This window comes from Micromys minutus (assembly GCF_963924665.1).
Source record: "Micromys minutus genome assembly, chromosome: 19".
NCBI classification, from domain to species: Eukaryota; Metazoa; Chordata; class Mammalia; order Rodentia; family Muridae; genus Micromys; species Micromys minutus.
This window is the reverse complement of record NC_137954.1, coordinates 40,088,519-40,109,217: the sequence shown is the minus strand read 5'-3', so window position 1 is coordinate 40,109,217 and position 20,699 is coordinate 40,088,519. Positions and strand designations below refer to the sequence as shown.

Below are 20,699 nucleotides of genomic sequence, written 5' to 3'. Positions count from 1 at the left end.
TGCCATGGGCCTGGGTTGAACCCAGAGAGAGTGAGTATCCACATATGAGGCCCCAGGTGCCATAGGCTTCAGGAAGACTTGTTCCAGGCTCAGTTCTGGCAGCTCAGAATAAATAATGACAACTTTTATCTTGTCACAACAAGCTTGTCCTTTAAGTGACATGTATTGTCTTCAGTGTGAGTCTAGCAGGAAGTACCTCAGTAGACACAGGTTAGGAAATAGACTATTAGTCCAAGTAACTTCCCCAAGGTCACTCATTTGTCAGGTGACTGACTCACAACAAGCTCCCAGGTGATTCTTCTAGATGCCAACATCTGAACTACCACCATGACTGCCCAACACACACCAGATTTCTAGTTGCTTTTTGCACTGTTTCTATCCCCAGGGATCCAGGAAGCCCTTGAAGGATGCTGAATTTCTCCTTGGCCATCTGAAGTCAGGTGAGGTCAACTTGATTTCTAGAAAGCTCAGGTTGAATGTTCTCGCTTCCTTGAGGGGAGGGAGCTGGAGGAGACCCATGACCCCAGCAATGCAGCTTTCAGTTTGCCCTTGTTCCTTCCTTTCACCCTGTGCAAGAAGCATCTATTTTTAAATATTTCTGCTGTTCCTGTTGGGTAATAGTGGTTCCTACTGTGGCCCAGCTGTAGGTGAAATGTATAACCAAGTGTTTGGAGGCTGCTAAGAAGGAAATTCCGAAACTCTGTATTCTTATGTAATAGTGACCTTATGTAACTGGAATGGCATAGGCAGTGCGGATTTGGTACCTCCCCAGATCATTGGGCTATTTTTAATTCTCCAACAATAAGTTTATCCATTGAGTAATCAGATTGCTTTCTAAGTTAGTTTGATATGTATGCTGTTGGGAGCAGGTCCCACAATATTGTGGGGAAGAAGTTTCCCCAGGGCCCTGGCTAGACCAACTTTAACACATATGGGCAAGGACTAAGTTGAGTGCTACCAAGTCTGAAGATTTTTCAACCTGTGACCATGGCTGTGGCCATTGGGTGAGTCAGTGGTCAATAATACAACGCTGGTTTGGATGTTTCTGTTTAATTATGTACTCTTAGAATCCCTTCTCAATAACCCTTTGTTTATAACATCATCACAGCAAAGTCTCCAGTGCATGATTCTACACCCTCTTCCTTTCAGTTCTGGAAGTTCTGCTTGTCCTTGGTAGCAGCATTCACACATGAAAATCTGGGGCATTTTACTGTGGTTTTGTGGCAGGTCCTGGTGATACATAGTTTCAGGAAGTAAGTTTGTATGCTTCTCCAGTGCTGTTACCCACCACACCAGCATTATCTACAGTTTTTCATATGTGCTTACAGGTCTTCTACTTTCATAAGATAGTTTGGGGGGGGGGGTATACTGAACAAATCAGGAACATTAAAAAAGTTTTCTAGGGACTCTTGAGGCTAGTCCTGAAATAGGCAGCAGGGGAAATCTAACCGTGACTTTACTGTTTAGTAGAGCAGCCCAGATGGCTAGTCATCTCCAGGTGAACCCTTGGCTGTTACAGCCAGCATAGAGGCCTTTATACAGGCAAAACACTGCCTACTCTGTGCAAGGCTCTAGTTTTCAGACCCACTAGTTATTCTCTTCCACATAAAATCACAGCATCAGGAATACGAGAGGTGCAGTGAGGGGATCAGATGGTGGCCCTTATGCCCAGGGTTGGTGTGTCGCTAGGAGCTCCTCAGACAGCTAGTCAGAGTTGTGAATAGTTCTTCTCGGAGAGGAGAACTGTGTTCTAAGTCAAATTTGGGATACCCTTGTTAGTAAACTCTTCTATGTAGACAGAAATCTTTGGAAGTGATTTATAAAGACAGTTTTGTTCCTTAGATGTCTACAACATTGTCAGGACTAAATTTATGTTTGTTGTTTGGCAAGCATCTTGAAAAAAAAAAGCACTATCAAAATGACTTCATCCCTGGTAACTCTGGCTGGCAAGAGGACATTTAAGAACACTGACAGATGTGGGTGGCAGTGGCTGCTCTTCTGCTTGAAGGGCTTCTCTGTCCTGTTGTCAGCATGCAGGGAAATGTCATTGGAGGTGGAAGAGTGCATAGAATGACATGACCAGGCATTCCCTGGCAGCCTCTGGTCAGCCAAGGGAGCCCCCAAACCCCTCCCAGCAGCCCCTCCCATGTGCTTGCCTTCTGTCTGTTCTTTTCTGTCCCTTGCCTTCATGGAACAAGCAGATACCTGTAGTTTTGTTGGTGGCACTGTCATAGTTCTGGGGCTTTCTTAAGAACCCTTTCTTAGGGACCCCTTTTCTTCATTCCTTTTTTTTTTTCTCTAACACTGCATGAAGAACTTAGTGGTGTTTTGTGAAAGCTCTTTTATTTTTACCCTCCCCCAAAGTTCTGTGGTTGTTACTGCTTTTACTATTGTTTATTTATTCATTTATTTTTATCATTACTATTAACATGTATAAGACTAGCAGTTGTTTTCTGTGCTCAACTTTAAACAATTTATAAGACCTTCAATGTGTTATACTTTTTATTCACATATATTCAGAATATAAGTGTTAAGTGCGCTCCTGCTCTGGTGATTGTGTAGTCACTTCTGCCTGACTCATTCCTTGTGGTTCTTGTGCAGATGTTTAGGCCTATGGGCTGCACTCTGTAATGCATGTATCCACATTAGGGTTTGTTGTTGTAGTGACAGAATATCTAAGGCTGGTGTCTTACTTAGGGTTTTACTGCTGTAAGACACCATGACCAAGGCACCTCCTATAAGGACAACATTTAATTGAGGCTGGCTTACAGGTTCAGAGGTTCAATCCATTATCATCAAGGTGGAAACATGGCAGCATCCAGGCAGGCATGGTGCAGGAGGAGCTGAGGGTTCTACATCATCTGCCAGCTGCTAACAGAACACTCACTTCCAGGCAGCTAGGACTAGGGTATTAAAGACCACACCCACAGTGACACACCTACTCCAACAGGACCACACTTTGGTACTACTCCTTGGACTAAGCATATACAAACCATCACAGCTGGGTACTTTACAAAAGAGAGAAGTTTACTTTAGTTTTATAGGTCAGAGGTTGGAAAGTCCAAGTGCATGAGGCTAGCCTCTGGCTGGGGTTCTTCTGCTTCATCCATAGGAACACACAAGGATGAAAGCAGTATAAAGAGGTACAACACCTTATTTCAAGTTGGTTGGTCCAATCTCCAGAGAGCTGCTCTGAGATTTCTAGGAGGGCTCTGATCCTCTGCAAAGCTTAGTTGCCCTTTCCCAACCCCCAACACACACACACACACACACACACACACACACACACACACACACACACACACACGAAACTAATACTAACACGAGCTTGGAGGGGACGAATCAAGCTGTGTTTGGAAGTTTTCTGGCTTCTCTGAAATTCCTTTTGGTCAGTTCTTCATAGAGGCATAAATAGGGGAAGGCATAAATAATCTGGCATAGAAGTAGAAGCATGGGTAAGACCACCGTGGTAGCTCTGCTGTTGACCCCATGGCACCAGTTCTTTGTGTATCTGTTTATCTCAAGTCAAGGGCAAGCTCTTATCTGCCAGGGCTGTTTCTGTCTGTGCATTCTTCTCCCTTGCCCTCTGTATCCTCTGGTGTCTCTAACATTTTCACCTGTTACATCTTTGCAAATCTAGCATATAAACACTTATGGATGGGTCTGTGGCTTGCTGTATTTACCTGGAGATGAGTATTCTGGACTTGGTTGGATACCAGCCTTCTACCCCCTTTTTCCTGTTCTGTCCTCTGTCCCTCTGGCAACATCATATGTGTGGCTTCTGAGGATCCAGAGAGAGTGACATAGACCCTTTAGCCATATCTTCAGCTTGTAAGTGCATAGGGTTGCTGGAGGAATAGCAAATGGTGCACCCGAAGGCAGTGTTTAAACTGCAGACTAGGAACCCCAAAGGCTCCAGGAAGCATTTTTCCCCTCTTGGAGTTGGTTCTATTTTCAAACTTGAGTTTTTTCTCAAGTCGATATTAAGAGACCACTATCTTAAACTCTAGCAAGTGGGGCAAATCATAATGAGCAGCACCCTCACATGGTAGAAATAATGGGTGGGGCCTTGTCTCTCCACCAAGGGAGGAACCTTTCCACTCTTCCCTAGACTCAGATCCAGCCCAAAGCTCTGGCATCTTTTATGCCAGGCCTCAGTGCAATGACATATGTCAGCACCCATGCAGTCCCAAGCCTGGAAGCTCTAGGGATGGAGCAGTTCTTTCCATCTAGAAGGAATAGGAGAAGGGCATGCAGAGCTGACAGTAGCTAGTCATCCTTCAGCTGCTTACTAGCTCTCAGAACCTTGTGGCTGCCTTTCCTTAGGATGTATTTTCCTACTGTCCTCAGAATGAAGTTCAGGGACAGATAGGATTGGTGCCATCACCGAGTCCTTTACCCAAAGCAGTTCTTTATGTGTGGAGAGCAAAAGCCTGTCCAGGAGGCTAGGAGAACAGGCCCTTTGAACTTGTCACCTCAGTTTAAGTCATGGATTGCTGGGACTCCTGTTATATTCTCATGGCTTCAAAAGATGGCTGTTTTCAATCAGCTGAAGCCACTCCTTTTAGGAACAATGGCTGGAGCTGCAGAGTAAAGCCTTTATGGACCAAGCAGCCATACATGCCCTCACTGACCCCTAGAGCTTGCTCCAGGCTCTCTGAGAAGTCTGTACACTGTGAAGGGCCAGGATGAGGAGGACCAGCAACTCCAAACAGCAGCCCAGCCCTAGTGCCATTTGTCAGTGACAGCATTCCCAAAAGCTGTGCTTATTTCAGCTTTATTGCTCCTCAGTTTTTATAGAAAGTTCCTGAAGAGATCTGAAGATACAGTGTCTGGGGATAGTATCCTAGGACTTTGACTTGTCTGATGTATCTGTGTAAGCAGAGGAGGAAGAATGAGTCCCTGCTTGGGATGCTTTGTTTTATTTTTTAAATTTAATGACGATGATTTAAAATTCTTAGTGGTTCTGGGGAACAACCTCTGAGCTTCCCTGATGCTGGGAGAGCCTGTAGTGCTAAGCTACACTGCAGCCTCCTGCTGAGGATTCAATCCTGTCTTTGCAGCATTAGCTGCTGAGTAACTAAAGTCATTGCTTCAGAGAACTCAGCAAATTGGAGCTGGTGAGGGACTCCAGCTGGCAGTTCAGCACACCAGGAGGTAAGACAGGGAGGAAGGGTATGGCACATCCCAGTGCCCATTTGTCGGTTTCTTTCTCCTTAGTGCTGTGCGCTCTATTTCTGTATCTTTGCTTGCTAAGCCTGGCAAGGGGACTATAGTATTGCTTGGTGATTTTTTTACCAAGAGAGACCAGAGTTCTGGGTTTATTGATAGGTAATTTTGACTATGATAGAATTCTATGTTTATATCAAACTAGGATATAGGGGAAAATATGCTTATTTATATTTTTGGAAGGTTTTGCTCAAATTAAACTCAAATGGGTTGATTTAAAATGAAAATTTTATATACATACCAAAAATCAGTAAACTACACATCTAATATACATGGATTTTATTGTAAGCAGATTATACGATAAGGTTGTAAAAGAATCAATTGATATAATCCACCTGATACAGAGTACCGAGTAAAACCTAATGTATTTTCAGTGAGAACGTGTATTTAAATGAAGCTGGAAGATTTTAGGGGATAGTAACATTCACTAAGTTACTATGTAAGTGACATTCACTACAAGGCTGATCCCACTCCTTCCCACTTCATAAAGCAGTGCCCTACCCCCATTGTCACTCTGGGGTCCCACCTTTCACTACATAAACCCTTAAGGCTACTTTCTAGCCACAGCATTGGGTGTTAGAACCTAAACTAAGTTCTAAAGGAGAGAACAAGTGCTTTCCAGAAGGCTCCACATCCCATTGCATAGCTCAGTGCTTCTACAGCACTTGAGATCGCCAGAGGTGCAGGTGTGAAACCGAAGGGCATGAACTGACGCACAAATCTGGAACCACCACTGGACTACAGTAGTGGTGGTTAGGCCTGTTGCTCCTCCTCTCATCTAAGGGTCTTCCCTCTAATCTTTCAGTCATTCTACCTTACAGATTTGCTTCTATGCTGAGGGAAGTCCTTTGTTAAGAGCTAGCATGCTGGTTGGTTTATTGTCAATTTGACTGAAGTTGAGTTATTTGGGAAAAGAGACTGAGTTGAGAAAATGCCTATGAATTGGCCTATAAGAAATCTGTAGGGCATTTTCTTAATTAGTGATTGATGTGGTAGCGAGCACCCAGTTCATTGTGGGTGGTGCCAGCCCTGACAGGAGGTGGTCCTGAGTTCAATAAGAAAACAGGCTGAGCAAGCCAAAAGAAGCAAGACAGTAATCAATACCCTGCATAGCCTCTACTTCAGTTCCTGCCTTGACTTCCGGGTTAACTTCTAACTATAAGCTGAATGATGAAGAAATACATTACTTTTTCCTTCATAAGTTGATTTTGGTCATGATTTAATCACAGCAATAGAAATTCTAACTAAAACAGCTAGCTGGCTTAGCATACAGAAGGAGCCTTCTGAGGCAAGCCTGCTCATCAGGTCCAATGGACTGTCCTAATTCTTCATGGCAAAAAGCTCACTCTACATCTCGAGTGCCTTCCAGAAATGCGAGGATGTTTTTAATAATATTCTGTGAAAGTCTTCAGTTTCTTCACTTTCCGTTTTGGTACATGTAGGTTTCATTGTGGTCACTAGTGTGAGTAGAGTCCGTTGTGTTCCTATCCACAGAAATGACTGTCTGTGCCAGTGTCCTTAGTGAGTCTGTTGTCTTCTTTCCTGTCAGCTTCCTGGGAATATGTCTGCTGCTGTCCTCAACCTAAAATCTGTGCTTGCTGAGGTTGTGTGGAAGATCGTTTGTCCTAGTTTTGTCTTATGCTCATAGTTAAGAATGGCAGCAACTTCATTTCAGCGTGTCCTCAGTGTGAACTGCTGTTTGTTTGAGCTCTTGAGTGCGTCCATTATCTTCTGTATAGATGACTGTGGCAAGCTGACTAATGTCATTTGAGAATTTTGTGGCAGAGACCATGATCTTTCTGTTGTTTTCACAGTGTCTTTGTCTAGTTCTATTATGGGGTTTTCTACTCCTGGTAGGGTGAACTAGGGCTCACACTTAGTATTTCTTTGAACATTGCTGTTTAAGATGAATGATCATTTATTTGGTTGGTACTTTGCCAGGAAATCCTTGAGAATGATTTTTGTGGCAAGGTTTTGAAATATTGTCTCAGTTTATGATGCTAGCACAGAATTAAGTTGACCAGTTTTTTGTCTTACCAACTTAGAATGTTATGTTTTTAGAAGTGTGCCTATTTGACATAGACTCTGAAGTGCATTGTTTTAAATCACTGCCATTTCTAAACTTGCTTTTTTAAAGTCTGTAATATTTTTGTTTGTATGTATGTATATATGTATGTATGTGTGTGTGTGTATGTATGTATGTGTGTATGTATATATATCCATATGAATATATGTAAATAAAAGCATGTAGTACCTGAGATGAAACCTGAGCCCCAGCACGTGGCATGCACACACATAACCATGTCTTGTGTGGTACTGCTTTTCCCTTACCTTTTAATTTGTGGCTTTTCTTTATTTTTTGAACCCTTGTTATTAGAGTCCTTGTTAACAGAAATTTGTCTGCTTCTTAGTCATTTCAAAGAATCCATTGTTTTTGTTTTTAGCTTGATGTGTAAGCATGCAATACATGTTTCTCTCTCCATTCATGTATTTAGGTTGTTTTGCATCTGTTCTGATGTAAATGTAACTCTTATTCTCTTGTAATAATTGTCATTTCAGAGGCTTACCTAGGCCTAGTCCTGAAAGCTTCTAGCTTCCTTATAGTCTTATCTGGGCCTAGAATATTTTCAGCCTCTGAAACTTATTGTTGAATAAGCTCACCCTTTCTTTATAGTTCTTTCTGAGCTCTTGCTGGCTGGTCAGTGCAGCTGTTCTGGCTCAAAACTCCACCCTGATTCAATCTGGCATCTCTTGTTGTTTCCTGAATGCTATGCTTAGTCTAATACTAACTTTAGCAGTCTGTTCTAATCTAGCTTCTCATTCTCCGGCTGGTTCTGTCTTCTCCTGTGTCTAGATTGTTCTCTCTCTGCATCCTCTTTCTATACAACTATCCCCGTAAAACTGCCTCTTCTGCACTGCCCCTCAAGTAGCTTCTCTTTTTTCTCTCTTCTCACAAGAGTTGGCACATCCTGTTCTATGAAATCTGTCTCTGATTTGTCGCTTTGTCTGCCACTCAATTAGACATCACTTTCAAACATGGCACACACTTCTCCAAACTAACCTTACCTTCATTGCTTTGGATTAAAGGGGACTACTAAGGGAATGTCTGTATTCCAGCCAAAGGGATTAAAGGTATGTGCTAAGGGCTGAGCCACACCACAACTAGAAACAGGGCTTTTCAATAAATAACAGTCTTGGGGGTCACAGTATGGTCAAATATTCTGCAACATTCCAAAATTGTTTAATTTTTTAATATAGATCTAACTTAGGAATCTGTATTATTACTATCAAATACAAAGTTCCTACTTTGTTTCCTCAAGAATTTATTTTTATGTGGGGTGAGGGGGGTGAGGGGGTTGGTTCTACCACTGTGGGTTCCAGATACCAAACTCAGGTCATCAGGCTTGCTAGTAAGCACTTTTATACAATGGGCTATCTCTTTCACATCCATATCTGTTTGTTTATTTAACAGAGATTCTGATGTAGCCCTGGCTGGTATGGAACTTGATATATTGGCAGAGCTGACCTAGAACTCAGTCATTCTCCTGTCTCTGTCTACCAAGTGCTACCATGACCACCAGGTGTCTTTTGTTTCCAATGTGAGTATGACACCATTAATACCATTTTCATGCTTTGATCATATCAAACGTTCACTCAGCATTTGTAATTCCCTGGGGCTATCTAGAAATGACTTGTTTGCCTCAGGATCCATGGAACATCTACATCTTGACTGGTACAAACCATGGTTAATCCATAGGCTCCTTCTTACTACTTTGTTTTGTTCTGTATTTTTGAGATTTATCTGCTGAAGGAGGTTGGTCTTATAGTGGATACTGTTCCTAGCTTTTGTGTCCCAAACCCATCAGATTGCAGTTTGTTGGCTTCTGGCCACGTGTGTCAAGTGCTTCTGCATTAGTCTCTGTTGTCGCTCTAATGTATCAACTGTTCTCTTGGTTCCATAGGTGGGCCAGTGTTCTAGTTCCTGTTTCTGTGGTCATGCTATAAGAAGAGCTCACTTATACATGGGGTGGGGTGACCTTTGTTTGGGTGGATCTGATGTTTCTTTGTAAGACTGTCTTAATGTGTTGCATTTTTCCACTTGGGTCTGTGTCTGTAGGTGTATTTCTTCTACTTAGAAAAATTTTAGCTGTTGATTTTTTTAAATTGGGTATTCTCTGTATTTACATTTAAAATGTTATCCCCACCCACTTGCCTCTCCAGAGTTCTGGCAGATGCAAACCCTTACTCTGGAACCTGAATCCCAGGACTGAGACATATGCTGACATCCCCCTTCCTGCCATGTGGGATAGCCAGGCGGGAAGACTGAGTATGCAGGGAAGTGAGTGGGTGGATTAGAAAGGAGAGCCTCTCCATGTTCCCCCAGCTGTGGAAGCTTGGGTTTGGTATGGGACACAGGGACTCCCAAAAAGCTTGGGGCCTCTGAGGTTGAGGAAAACATGCCAAGACTTCCCTGGCAAGCACTCAGAGCCTTCCAAGGAGAGTCCTGGGTGAGGCTGTTACTGTTCCTAGCTGTTGAAAGAGAAGCTAGCTCCCTCATGCTGGGCCTGGACTTGGGATTGGGCTGTCATCAACCCTTTTCTGAGCATACATCCAGAGTCTTGGGCATTGTTTTTCCCAAGATAGGAATTGTAAGAGCAGCAGTGTTAGCAGATTTCTTTGCTCAGAAGCAGTATCCAGATGCCAAGAGGCTATGGTCATTGCCTCTTATTCCAGCTATTTGCTATAGGTCTTCACTCTGTTCTAGAGCCTTCTACACAATAAGTACCTTCTCAGTGGAACTTGGTGCATTCAGTTTTCTATTTCCATGATCTAGGTTGTCACTGGGGTGTAGGGACCTTCTGCTTGAATTTTTTGAGCACACAACATGTTGGATAGAGACTGCAGGCCATTCCATAGAGTTGGTTTCCTTTGTGTGGCCATTGAATTCCAGACTCACAGAGGCTGCTTCACTGTGTGCTTCCAGACCACAAGCTCTGGTTCATCCAGACATGTTAACATGACCTCCATTCCACTTCTCTTCGGTTTCCTGTACTACAGAGAACATTTTGTTTGACAGCTCTGTGTGTGTGTGTGTGTGTGCGCGCGCGCGCGTGTGTTTTATATATCTGAACATTTCTGCTGAAAGGAACACGTGTGGTGGTGGAATGTCAGTTCCAGAGCACAGGTTCTTCAGCTGCAGGATTCCCAGATTCTGTCCGCAGAGACTAGCTGGCTGCAGTGAGATGAGTCCTGGGCCTTGGTTTGGTTCCTGACCCTACCCACCCTGAGATCCGTTGCCCTGGCTGAGCTGTGAGTTCTGGTTCTCCCTGGGCTGTGGATCTTCCTCAGAATTCTTGATGCCTGTTGTGTATACCAGGACTTTTTCTGGGTTTGGTGATCACTAGCTATGATGAACAACTTAGACAATGTGTTTTAACATTTCCCACTTGTAACTGTACCCACTGATAGGGTACAGTTGCACGGACGCCATGGGATCCTATGTACATGAACATATCAATTTATCCAGCACACCAGCCTACAGGCATGGTATGGACCAAGATACCAGGAAGGAAAGGAGCTGCATGCACAGCTTTCTGGCTTCCAGCTTGGAGCAGTGCCCCTCATAGGACTGGACACACTAGCTTACCTTCCCTTCTAGAAGAAGAAACATGGGGCTAGTAAGTGCCTAGAAAAGAGTGTCCCCTCTTACATTCATTGAAGACTCAGCTCAGAGAACACACATAGCATAGGCTGTGTATGGCTGAGCCTCCCACCAGTGCCAATCGAACAGCCTTCCCATATATGCACCCACAATGCCAATCAGATACCCTTTCCATTTATGCACCCACATGGCCTTTCTTTACAGTTTGCTTACTGAAAAGTAAATACCACCGTATATCCTCTGTTTATATCTTTGCTAGCTTCTTTCTCAAGCATGATTCCTATCCTGATGAGTTGCTAGCAAAATTCTTGGGCATTTTCTACAAGCATTGCAGTGAGGCAGAGAAAGCTGGAATGGAAAACCTCCTGCCTGTGAGGCTCAGGCTGTACCACTGTGTTGTGCCTGCTTTGTACAAAACATTGAGTTTTCCACTGTAACTCCTTTATACATTTTCATCTGCATGCTCAGATGCACATTAAATAATTGTAATTCCATTTCAGACATCTTTGAGAAAGGATATTGCAGATAAATCAGAATTTTGAGTGGAGTCTAGATAGGGCTCTTCAGTACTTTCGTGTGATGGTCTTAATAAGTTTCGTGCTCTCATGTGCCAAGGTAAGATGGTGGTCAAAACACGTGTATAATTTCATTCACTTTAGAAATGTACAAGAATGACAATAAAAACATAATATGTCCAGCCCGTAATTGCACCCATTTCAATAGCCAAATTCTAACTGCTAAAAATTGACCTGCATGAGGGTCAAGACAATTGTAAGAGCCAGAACAGGTCATCGTGTCCCATCAGAATGGAGCTATTCTGAAAACTTTGGGTTTAAACTTGGGCCAGGCCCAAGATTCCCTGTGACCGAGGACAGGGAATTTGAGTATCTGTGAGATCTGCAGCTAAGAGAGACGCGCGTCATTAGGATATTGTAAAACATGCCACCACCCACACTGGAAGACTGATCATTAATTTTAAAACTTGGCAAAAAAAAAAAAAAACAGGCAAACACTTGTACTCTCTTATAAAACTCACTAGTCAGAGTAACTAGAGAGAGAGAGCTTTTATAGAAAGAACCTAGTAAACACTCAAAGAAGCAACTATGGAACCAGAAGGGTTCTGCTAGCAACAGCCATGGTTAGCTGCTAACACCCACCTAGGCTGCCCCCACCAGGCTCCTAGCTTCCCAGGCTCTTGCTGGAAAATCATAGGCAGATCTGCCGGGCTCTAAGAACATATCCCAGTTGGCAGAAAGCCAGGGCAGGGAGTTCATTGATCTGGGCGAGCGTCATCAGTAGAGCATTAGGGCAGGTAGCCAGAGTCTGTAGCTGGCATGTGTTCATGGCAGGTGTGAGTGTATGGGGGCGGGGAATTCTTCACACGTGGTGGCTGATCACAGTATCTTTGAGAGGTACAGTTTTCTGGCAGTGTCTGACCATATTGGGTCCTGATTCAAGCAGGATAAAAAAATCCATTTTTGAGACTGAAGAGTGGGGTGACTCTTTGGTCACTTGACAGCATGGAATTCTTACTTGGATATGCTGACGGTATCTTACTGTTCTATAAGAATATTCTTATAAGACCAGGTGAGAAATCCACTGCACAGTTCGGCTTTATGTACTTTGAAAAAAACAGTTTGTGTATGTGAGTGCATGTGTGCTAACATACATGCCCACAGTGCAGGTCAGTTCACTCTTTCGACCATGTGGACTCTAGGGCTAGAACTCTGGTCTTTACATTTTTCTAAGCTATCTCACTGCTCTTGCTTTGTGAGCTTTTGAAATTGTCCTCCAAACACTTAAAATGAGCACCTAACACAGGACTATAAGCCAGCAAGAGTGAGAAGAGCACACGGGTCACATCCTGGAAGGTGGTAAGTGGGTTTGAGAAACCTCAGCTTATCTAGCAGACCCAACAAAGCCAGATCCCTCTCCAGAACACAAGAGTCACTCGGTGATGCCACGGAAAAGAAGTGGAGGCAAGCAGTCTGCTGGTATGGAGGCAGAAGAACCCTGCCCTCTGCCATGCTGCAGGGCTCTAGTTCCCTTCTAAAGGTGCCCATCAAAGGTTTGCTACAGACTATGGCCCAGGGGTCTTCTGCCTGGAGACAAAGTCAAGTTGAGACTTGTATGCGCGACTACAATGGAGACCTGGGCTGCTGTGTTCGTGACGAGTGCCAGGTGCCTCCAAGGTTCAGCCTTCATTCTGCAGGGCTGAAGTATAGCCACAGACCTCTAAGAAAGAGAAGGTGGCCTGGGAGCAGAGGCCCTAGGCACCAAGCTGGGGACTCACTGACCAATGCCCTCAGTGTGAGAATTCAGTTCTGTTCCACCTGAGACAGGTAGCCCCAGGCCACACTGGGCAGCAGTGACTGCAGAGAAAAGAACATTGCCCATGACATATTTGAGCTGTTCCACACCCCAAAGGCTATGGCTCTGGGTAGCATAAGCTCACAGGAGCTATTGGTCTTTGAATGTGACTGTGTGGTTTATCAAAATAGCAGGAGTAATGACAATCTTCAAAAGGTGAGGATATACATTTTAGGAAATTTCATTGGATATGAAAAAAAGAGAAAGGAAATGGGAAAGAAAGCTAAAGGATTATTACCGGAGACTCATCATCATGCATTTAAAGTTTCAGAAGAAAAGGTGGTGTCAATTACTTGATCCAGAATGACCTTGAAATACCTAAGAAGTGTCCCTCATCTGGAGTGCAGGACTTGGCACTGAGGGGCCAGTGAGGTCCATGCACAGGCTAGGGAGCCCAGGTAGGTGGTCTCAACACAGATGAAAAGGAAGTCACGGCTCAGGGTCCAGACTTGATGGCGTCTCATTTTCAGTGACAGACACAGCAGTAAGAAGATATGGATTATGAGTGTCTTTACATTTCTCATGGCATGGCTTTCAATCTGGAGTGCTACCCACAGCCAAGGGAAAAGGCCTCAGCACCCAACACGCATGCAGGTTTGCCTCTTGTGCCTCCTTTTCAAGTCAGATTAGACCTGAACTCCTGCAGAATGAGAAGAAACCTAGAACAAAATGTGTAACAAAGGTGATAGAATTCTGTGGGACTTAGGCCAGGAGAAGTTAGAGAAGGAAAACCTGGGTAGGAAGTTTCTCAGGAGTCAGGGCTGGCTGGCCTCATAGAGGCAGGTGGACCTTTAAGATAGGCATTTCTATGGCTGGCCGCCTGCTCTCTTGTGGACCAGATACCCAAGTGAGCCTGTGTAGACATGTTTTGACCCTCATCACCCCTCCTGCTTTTTACCCTGCTAACCTGGCTGCCTAAGGACACTGCTTTCTTACAGGCTGCTCAGTTGCACCTGAGTCCTAGAGTGGCTGTGGTGCAGGTAGAAGAGTGATAATCCTGAGCCCCTTGCTTCCTAGATTGTAGGCAGTCTGTGGGAGTGCTCAGCAGACAGTACTGAGTGGCCCTGCTTCTAGGCAGCGCTCATGTGCTTGCCCCAGATAGGCAATGGTTATTTGTTCCAGAGTTTGGAGTCCAAAGACCTCACACCTTAGCCTGTCACCTGCTATTGTACCTCACTCATGCCCACTGCATTTATTCTGACCAGTGAGAGAACATGCCTTTCAGATTGCCCATGCCACAAAGAAGCAAGAAAATGTTGGGCCCAAATGTTTTCCCTGGATAGGTACATGGGGTTCCCAGGGACTCAGAGAGCATCTGGGACTCTACCAAGTACCTATGTTTCTTCTTGCCTTTTACTTGATGACTATACCCTTGGTTGTGGATAATATGCCATATTGCAAGATTCAAGTTCTGCACAGGCCTTCACGCTCCTTCCTCCTACTCTTACTCTCCCCCCACCGTCATACAGGCAAATGTCAGTGAGAGGAAGCTATGGTTACATAGTTGAAATATCTATTATTTTTCCCTGAAGCTGAATGAGTTATTCTTTATGGAGGCGACCCTCAACTCTGGTGTGTTTCCTGAACAGTGCTGCTTTCATTCTGTGTCTGTGTGATGGCGTGAAGTAGTGTCAGGGAAAGAAGAGTGACCCACGTAATGGAAGTCAGGATCTGGGAGGGAGAGCTGGAGGCCTTTCCTGTAGGAGGGCTTGCTCCCAGAGGACCAGTCTTTCTCCTCTGGGCACTGAATGCGGGCTTTGTGTCCTCACTGACGTCATAGGCCCAATTGTATTGATAAGCTTTTCAAAGCACAGCCTATGGAAGAGTTTTCAGCCCCTCCATAGAATATTCCTGAGCATACAGGCGTTTTTGTTCTGATGCTGTATTCTTTAAGAAGAGAGGATTCCATTTTCTTCTCCTGGAGTCCTAGGTCAAAAGCACCAACAGCTTCTGTTGGGAACTTGTGGCATTTCCAGTGGTTTTGATACAGAAATAGCACAAGTAATTCTTGTCACAACTGCCAATGCCATGCTCTCATGAGTGAATGGGGACCATGGCCTCAGTCTCTGCAGCTGGTACTTAAACAGGGCTACATCCAGGCTTCTTGGCTTTCTGATGGCTGTGAGAATGAACAGGCCATGTTCTCAGGAGCCCTTGGCCGAGTCTCCTTGCCTGGTGGGGTTCCAGGGTGCATTTTGTGTCTGCCAAGGCGGCCTTATTTGAGAGGAAGCAACAGCAATGACAAAGTATGGATGTGAGTCTCAGGTCACAGAGGGCCTTTGGTCGTCTGCTATCTTCCACCTTCTGTAGCCAAGAGTGGACTTCTGATTGGTACTTCAGGATACAAGCCAAGGCAGGCTTTATGTCCTTCCCAACACTTATTGTGACAAGGGAATGCTTCTTGGAGCTCACTGACAGGCAGGCTTTACTAGAGGACCAGTGCTGGCACTTCATGTAGAACAGTTGAGCCCAGGCCCAGTGTGGACTTGAAGAGGGGTCTCAGTGAACTGTCACATGGGTCTTATTTGCTCTGTTGTGCTTGGGCTGTAGGAATGATGAACCTTTCTCTTCAACCGTCCAGTGTCAGTACCCTCTGGAGACTTGTAGTTCACATGGAGCCCAGAATAAGCCCTGTCCTTGGCTTCTTCCTCCTCAGCTGTTGGTCTCCTAGAAGTTAGGAAGTGGATACTGGCCACCATGCATTTCATGTAGAGAGGAATGGAAAAGAAGACCTGTCCCCCCCCAAAAAAAAACAAAACAAAACAAAACCAAACCGACCTTTGGGATGGTTGGCGCTTGTATAGGAAGTTCAGATACCTGGGGTCAGGAAGCATAGGAACTTCCTGAATAAAGAAGGGGCAGGCAGCAAGTCTTAAGTTTGATCATCGTGGTGAGTATGATAGCACTCCACTCACCTTTCAGTCTGGCTTACAAGTTTAGGGCACCTTAAAGTACCCAAGGTTACAGCTTCAAATACAGCTTTAAAACGAATGCCTTAGGAGTTAAAGCGTTAGTAAATTGAGCATACGGAATGAAGATGCAGCAGTTCAACACAGTGATATGCTCTGCACACCCTAGCCCCAGCTTTCCTTTAAGATAAAGCTGTGTTCAGTGCATGGCAAGCACCTCCAGAGTGCCCACATCAGTCATACATGCTGGCTGTTGTTCAGAGCACCCAGTGACCCTTTTATATTCCTTAGTAGGGGACTGGCCAGATTGGCCTGTAAGTCGAGCTGTACTGCCTGCTTTACAATGGGAAGACTCGGTGCTGTACGCTTGGCCTCTGACTGAACAAAGAGTTTTAGTTGTTACAACACCCACTTTGGTATCCTTTGGACCAAGTGTGAAAGTGGTTTTCTTGTGACAGGTTCTGAGACAAGCTCAGAAGCAGGGAAGTGCTATATGGAAATTGCTCCAGCTGGCTGTCTCTCTGCCCTACAACTGAGGAGGAGCTGCTGAGCAGCTCAGTCTTGTCACTACCCCCAGCGGCCTCTGTACACTCTGCCCTACCAGTCCCTAAGCATTTGGTCAGCAGGAGGACATCGGGAATATCAGGAGAAGTTCTTGGCTGTGCCTCTCAAAATGAAGGGAAAATGCAAGACCCACAAGTATTGCACCGCTAGCTGCACCAACAAACCAAACTCTGCCTCCATCACTCTGTCGTCCTGTTTATACCCTCCAGACATCATGTGTCCTCTGTGTGACCTGCCTCAGCATGTGCATCTGTCTCAGCTGACATCACTCTGCCAATCAACCCGAGTCCCTGGAAGTGGCAAAAATGGCAGCACACCACTTTCTATGGAGTCTTGACAAATACAGCTCAACTACTCAGTGTAAGGCGGACCAATACATGTGTGTAGTTAGCAAAGAATCCTTTCTTTAGCGGCGCTTGCTTTAGCAGAACATCCTCTCTCCTGTGTCTGTATCAGGGAAGCGTTCCTTCACAAGTCTGCCTTAGTCTCTCACCTGTGTCCACTTCAGGAAAACACTCCTTCATGAGTTTGCCCCAGGAAAATACCGTCCGACACAACTGACTGTCTAAAGAACCCTTAGGTTTCCACTTCAGCTGTCCCTGTTACTGGTATATGGGTACATTGGCAGAAATGATTGGCCTGTCATGTTCTTGAAGTTAACCCAAATGATCCTTTTAAAAGTTGTATATCTGATATTTGAAAGAGCTGCTAGGCATTTCTAATGGTGCCCCTCTGTGAAAATTAGAAATGGGCAGATGGCATGCTCTTGTGTCCAGCATTTTTGATACAGCATGTTAATATGTAGATCATAAGTCATGTTGGCAAAATTACAGGAGTCACACCTGCCCCCTACCCCAGGTCCAAATGAGGAAAAAGACAGAAAAAGACAGCTTGCAAGCTGTGAGACAGTGCCATGGTTTCATTAATTCTTTGTGAGTTTTTAGTTAAACCAAATTATCACTGTTTAACTAGACACTTAAGAATTTAAAGCTGAGTGATTGATTATAGGCTAATTTTCACCCCTAATCAACTCATATTCTAAAATAAAGTGGCCACAGACTAAGCCCACCAGGGAGCCTCTGTGTAACTTACACCCAGGAAATCAGAGACATACTGTATAGTTTGACACAGTTGCATTTAACCAAGAGTGGCAAGTAAAGGATCATATGTGTGAGTTCAAAATGGAGGAACAGGTAAAAGCCCAGCATGTAGCAGCTGTTGTTACCTACTGTGCCTCTGAGAACTGAGAAAGGAGCTTACCCTGAGATTCCTTCAGGAAGTCTTCCCCTTTCTAAACAGAGATTGCTCAGTTTAATTCTTTACCCTCTAGGATGTCTTATCCTTAATACATGGAAATAATGTTGTTCTACAAAACTGGCCTGTTAATTTTTCCATCTTGTCTCTCTTTTTTTTTTTTTTTTAAAATAAGAGACTGCAAAGGACAAGATAAGGAGAGTAATCCAGTCCTTAACCCTGTGTGTGAGAAAGAGAGCCCCTGCCCATGGAACATGCCTAGCTCAAGCCAAGGTGTGGAAAGTAGAAACATCCTTGTAGACAGCCAGAGCCTTGCTTCACTGATGAGGAGGGGCAGAAGCCTATTGATCCTCACTGTGTGTGGTAGGAGAAGTTAGCTCCTAGTGGGTTTCTATTGGACATGAAGATTCAGTTGCCTTTAGGTTGCTTGGTAAACCCATGGGTGGGTAGGCTGTTGGCCTAAGACCTAGTGTGCAGCCAGTATCTGTTGATGGCAAGACTTTCATTAGGAAACCCAAGAGGATCTGCATGGTGACTCACCCCTCTAAGCTTCTGGGTCCTATAGACTTTCTGCAGGGGAGCTGTGTCTTGAGGCAGAACACCAGGGTTCTGGTGACTTAGAACCCTCCCCAGCCTTACTCTATGGACAAAGCAGAGTCCTGGGACCAGAGATCTACTCATTTGGTAACCTATTGGGACTTGCTGTATGGGAGTGGCTACAGGAATGCCAGGGTCCAAGAACAACAGGTACCTTTCTTATTCAAGTCTCTGAGCTCAATATGTCAGTTAGTTTACCCAGGAAGAAGGTTTAGGGGAGCTTTTGGTTCAAGACCATCCTGTATCTCTGAGTAGAAGGCCCTAAAGGTTTAGCCAGAAGCAGGGATACAGGATACCTACATTTAAGACTCTGACCAAATTCAAGTTCATAAGGTGCTGACCACCAGCACCTTATGGCCAGGGGCTGGTTCAGGCATTACCACTAGTGTTGTCCTTGAACTTCCCTCCAAACTTGAGTTCCTTCCAGTAGGCAGTGTTTTTGCCTCCTTCCCTTGGATTCAGTGCTTGTGTCTGACAGATGAAGAAGCATGGCAACCAGGGCAGTGGGGAGGGGCTTCCTGGAGGGAGGACCTAACCCAGTGAATGTCTGCTTAGCCACCTGTTGACAGGTGCTGTATAGTGAGTGGCCCTGCACTGTGCTTAGAGCTTTCTAGCTCCCACAGAGCCCATGCATGACATACTGCTCCAGCCTGTGGCAGGAGTGGGGCTTCATCAAGTTGGTAATTTGTTCTTTTATTGTTTATTGTATTTTTAAAAATTTGTGTGCATGCATATGTGCACGTGAGGGTATAAATAGGTCTTGTATGCTGTGAAATGTATGTAAAAGTTAAAGGATTGCTTTTAAGAGTTGGTTCTCTACTTCCACTGTGTACATCCTAAGGACTGAACTCAAATTGTCAGATATGGTAGCAGGTGTCTTTACTCACACACTGAGCCATCTCGCTGACCCTGTGTTGGTCATTTAAAACTTACCTTCCCTCCACATTGTTTCTCTCACTTTAATTTGGAATTAATTTTGTAAACACAGAGACTGACTCAGTTTCTGCTTTAAATCAAAATCACGGTGCCACAGTGTGAGTGCAGAAGCCACCCCATGAACGCTCATGTTGCCCACCAGGAGCATACTTTATTGGCTGCAGTTGGTTGGGTAAACATGTTTTTCAAGAGGGTGCTTATTTTACCATGGCAACAGGCTCTTCACTTGAGTGTCTATCTGGACCACTTCTATGGCACACACTGTTCTTGAGGCTCATACATAGCTCTGCAGTGGCTTCATTTGGAGAAGGGGAAGAAGCAAAGTACAGGCAATTTGTCTGTCGAAGTACTAGCACTTGGCTACTTGCTTGGCTAAGCGGAGGCTCCTACTATAGTTTCCTTTTATTGACTTTTTAATGTCACATCAGATGAGCCTTTGGTCTACAGTGGGGTCCTTTGAGAGTGGAGCCTCCCATTTTGGCAAAGGGTAGGGAAAAATAACTCACTGTAAGTATGTTTCCTGGCCAGATCTCTCATTGCTGTTAGATCTTTGTGCTTGAGGACACAACCCTAGGATCTCTGAGCCTTGTTCTTTGAGCCTGTCAGGCCACTGGCCAAGATGCCCTTTCAACCACCAACACACCATGATAGTTGCATCTAGGCTTTATAGGGAAAAAGGGACCCAGACCTCAAGGGTAGCCTTTGCCGTTATAATGACCCACTCTTCTGTGTTGTGCTCTCTCCACAGTAGACGTGGCTACAGCGCTGCCTCTGCAAGTGGCTCCTGCAGCAGTACCCATGGACCTGCGCTTGGACCACCAGTTTTCACTGCCCTTGGAACCTGCATTGCGGGAGCAGCAACTGCAGCAGGAACTCCTAGCACTGAAACAGAAGCAGCAGATTCAGCGGCAGATCCTCATTGCAGAGTTCCAGCGTCAACATGAACAGTTGTCCCGACAGCATGAGGCACAGTTACATGAACATATCAAGGTGAGCAGCAGCCTTGGGCTCGGTTTCATATGTCCTTATTTCCAAAGCCTGTTTACCTGTGGAAAGCTAAGACATGTGAATCAGGTACCCTCTGGGTGACATCTGCTTCTTCATCTAGTGCTGAGGTATAGACAGGTGACAACTACTTTGTCCCACAGTTAGTTTAGTCTCATGGACCAGGTACCTTC

At 44.8% G+C, this 20,699-nt stretch overlaps 1 protein-coding gene across 5 annotated transcripts in view; it reads left to right on the top strand.

Moving 5' to 3' along the window:
* HDAC4 (histone deacetylase 4) overlaps positions 1 to 20,699 on the top strand; it is a 234,540-nt gene that overhangs the window by 118,655 nt on the left and 95,186 nt on the right. For all 5 annotated transcript variants that reach the window (XM_080933234.1, XM_080933233.1, XM_080933232.1 and 2 more), the window contains one exon: positions 20,270 to 20,511. In XM_080933234.1, coding sequence (XP_080789360.1) covers positions 20,270 to 20,511 — 242 coding nt within the window. The remainder of the gene's footprint in view (positions 1 to 20,269; positions 20,512 to 20,699) is intronic.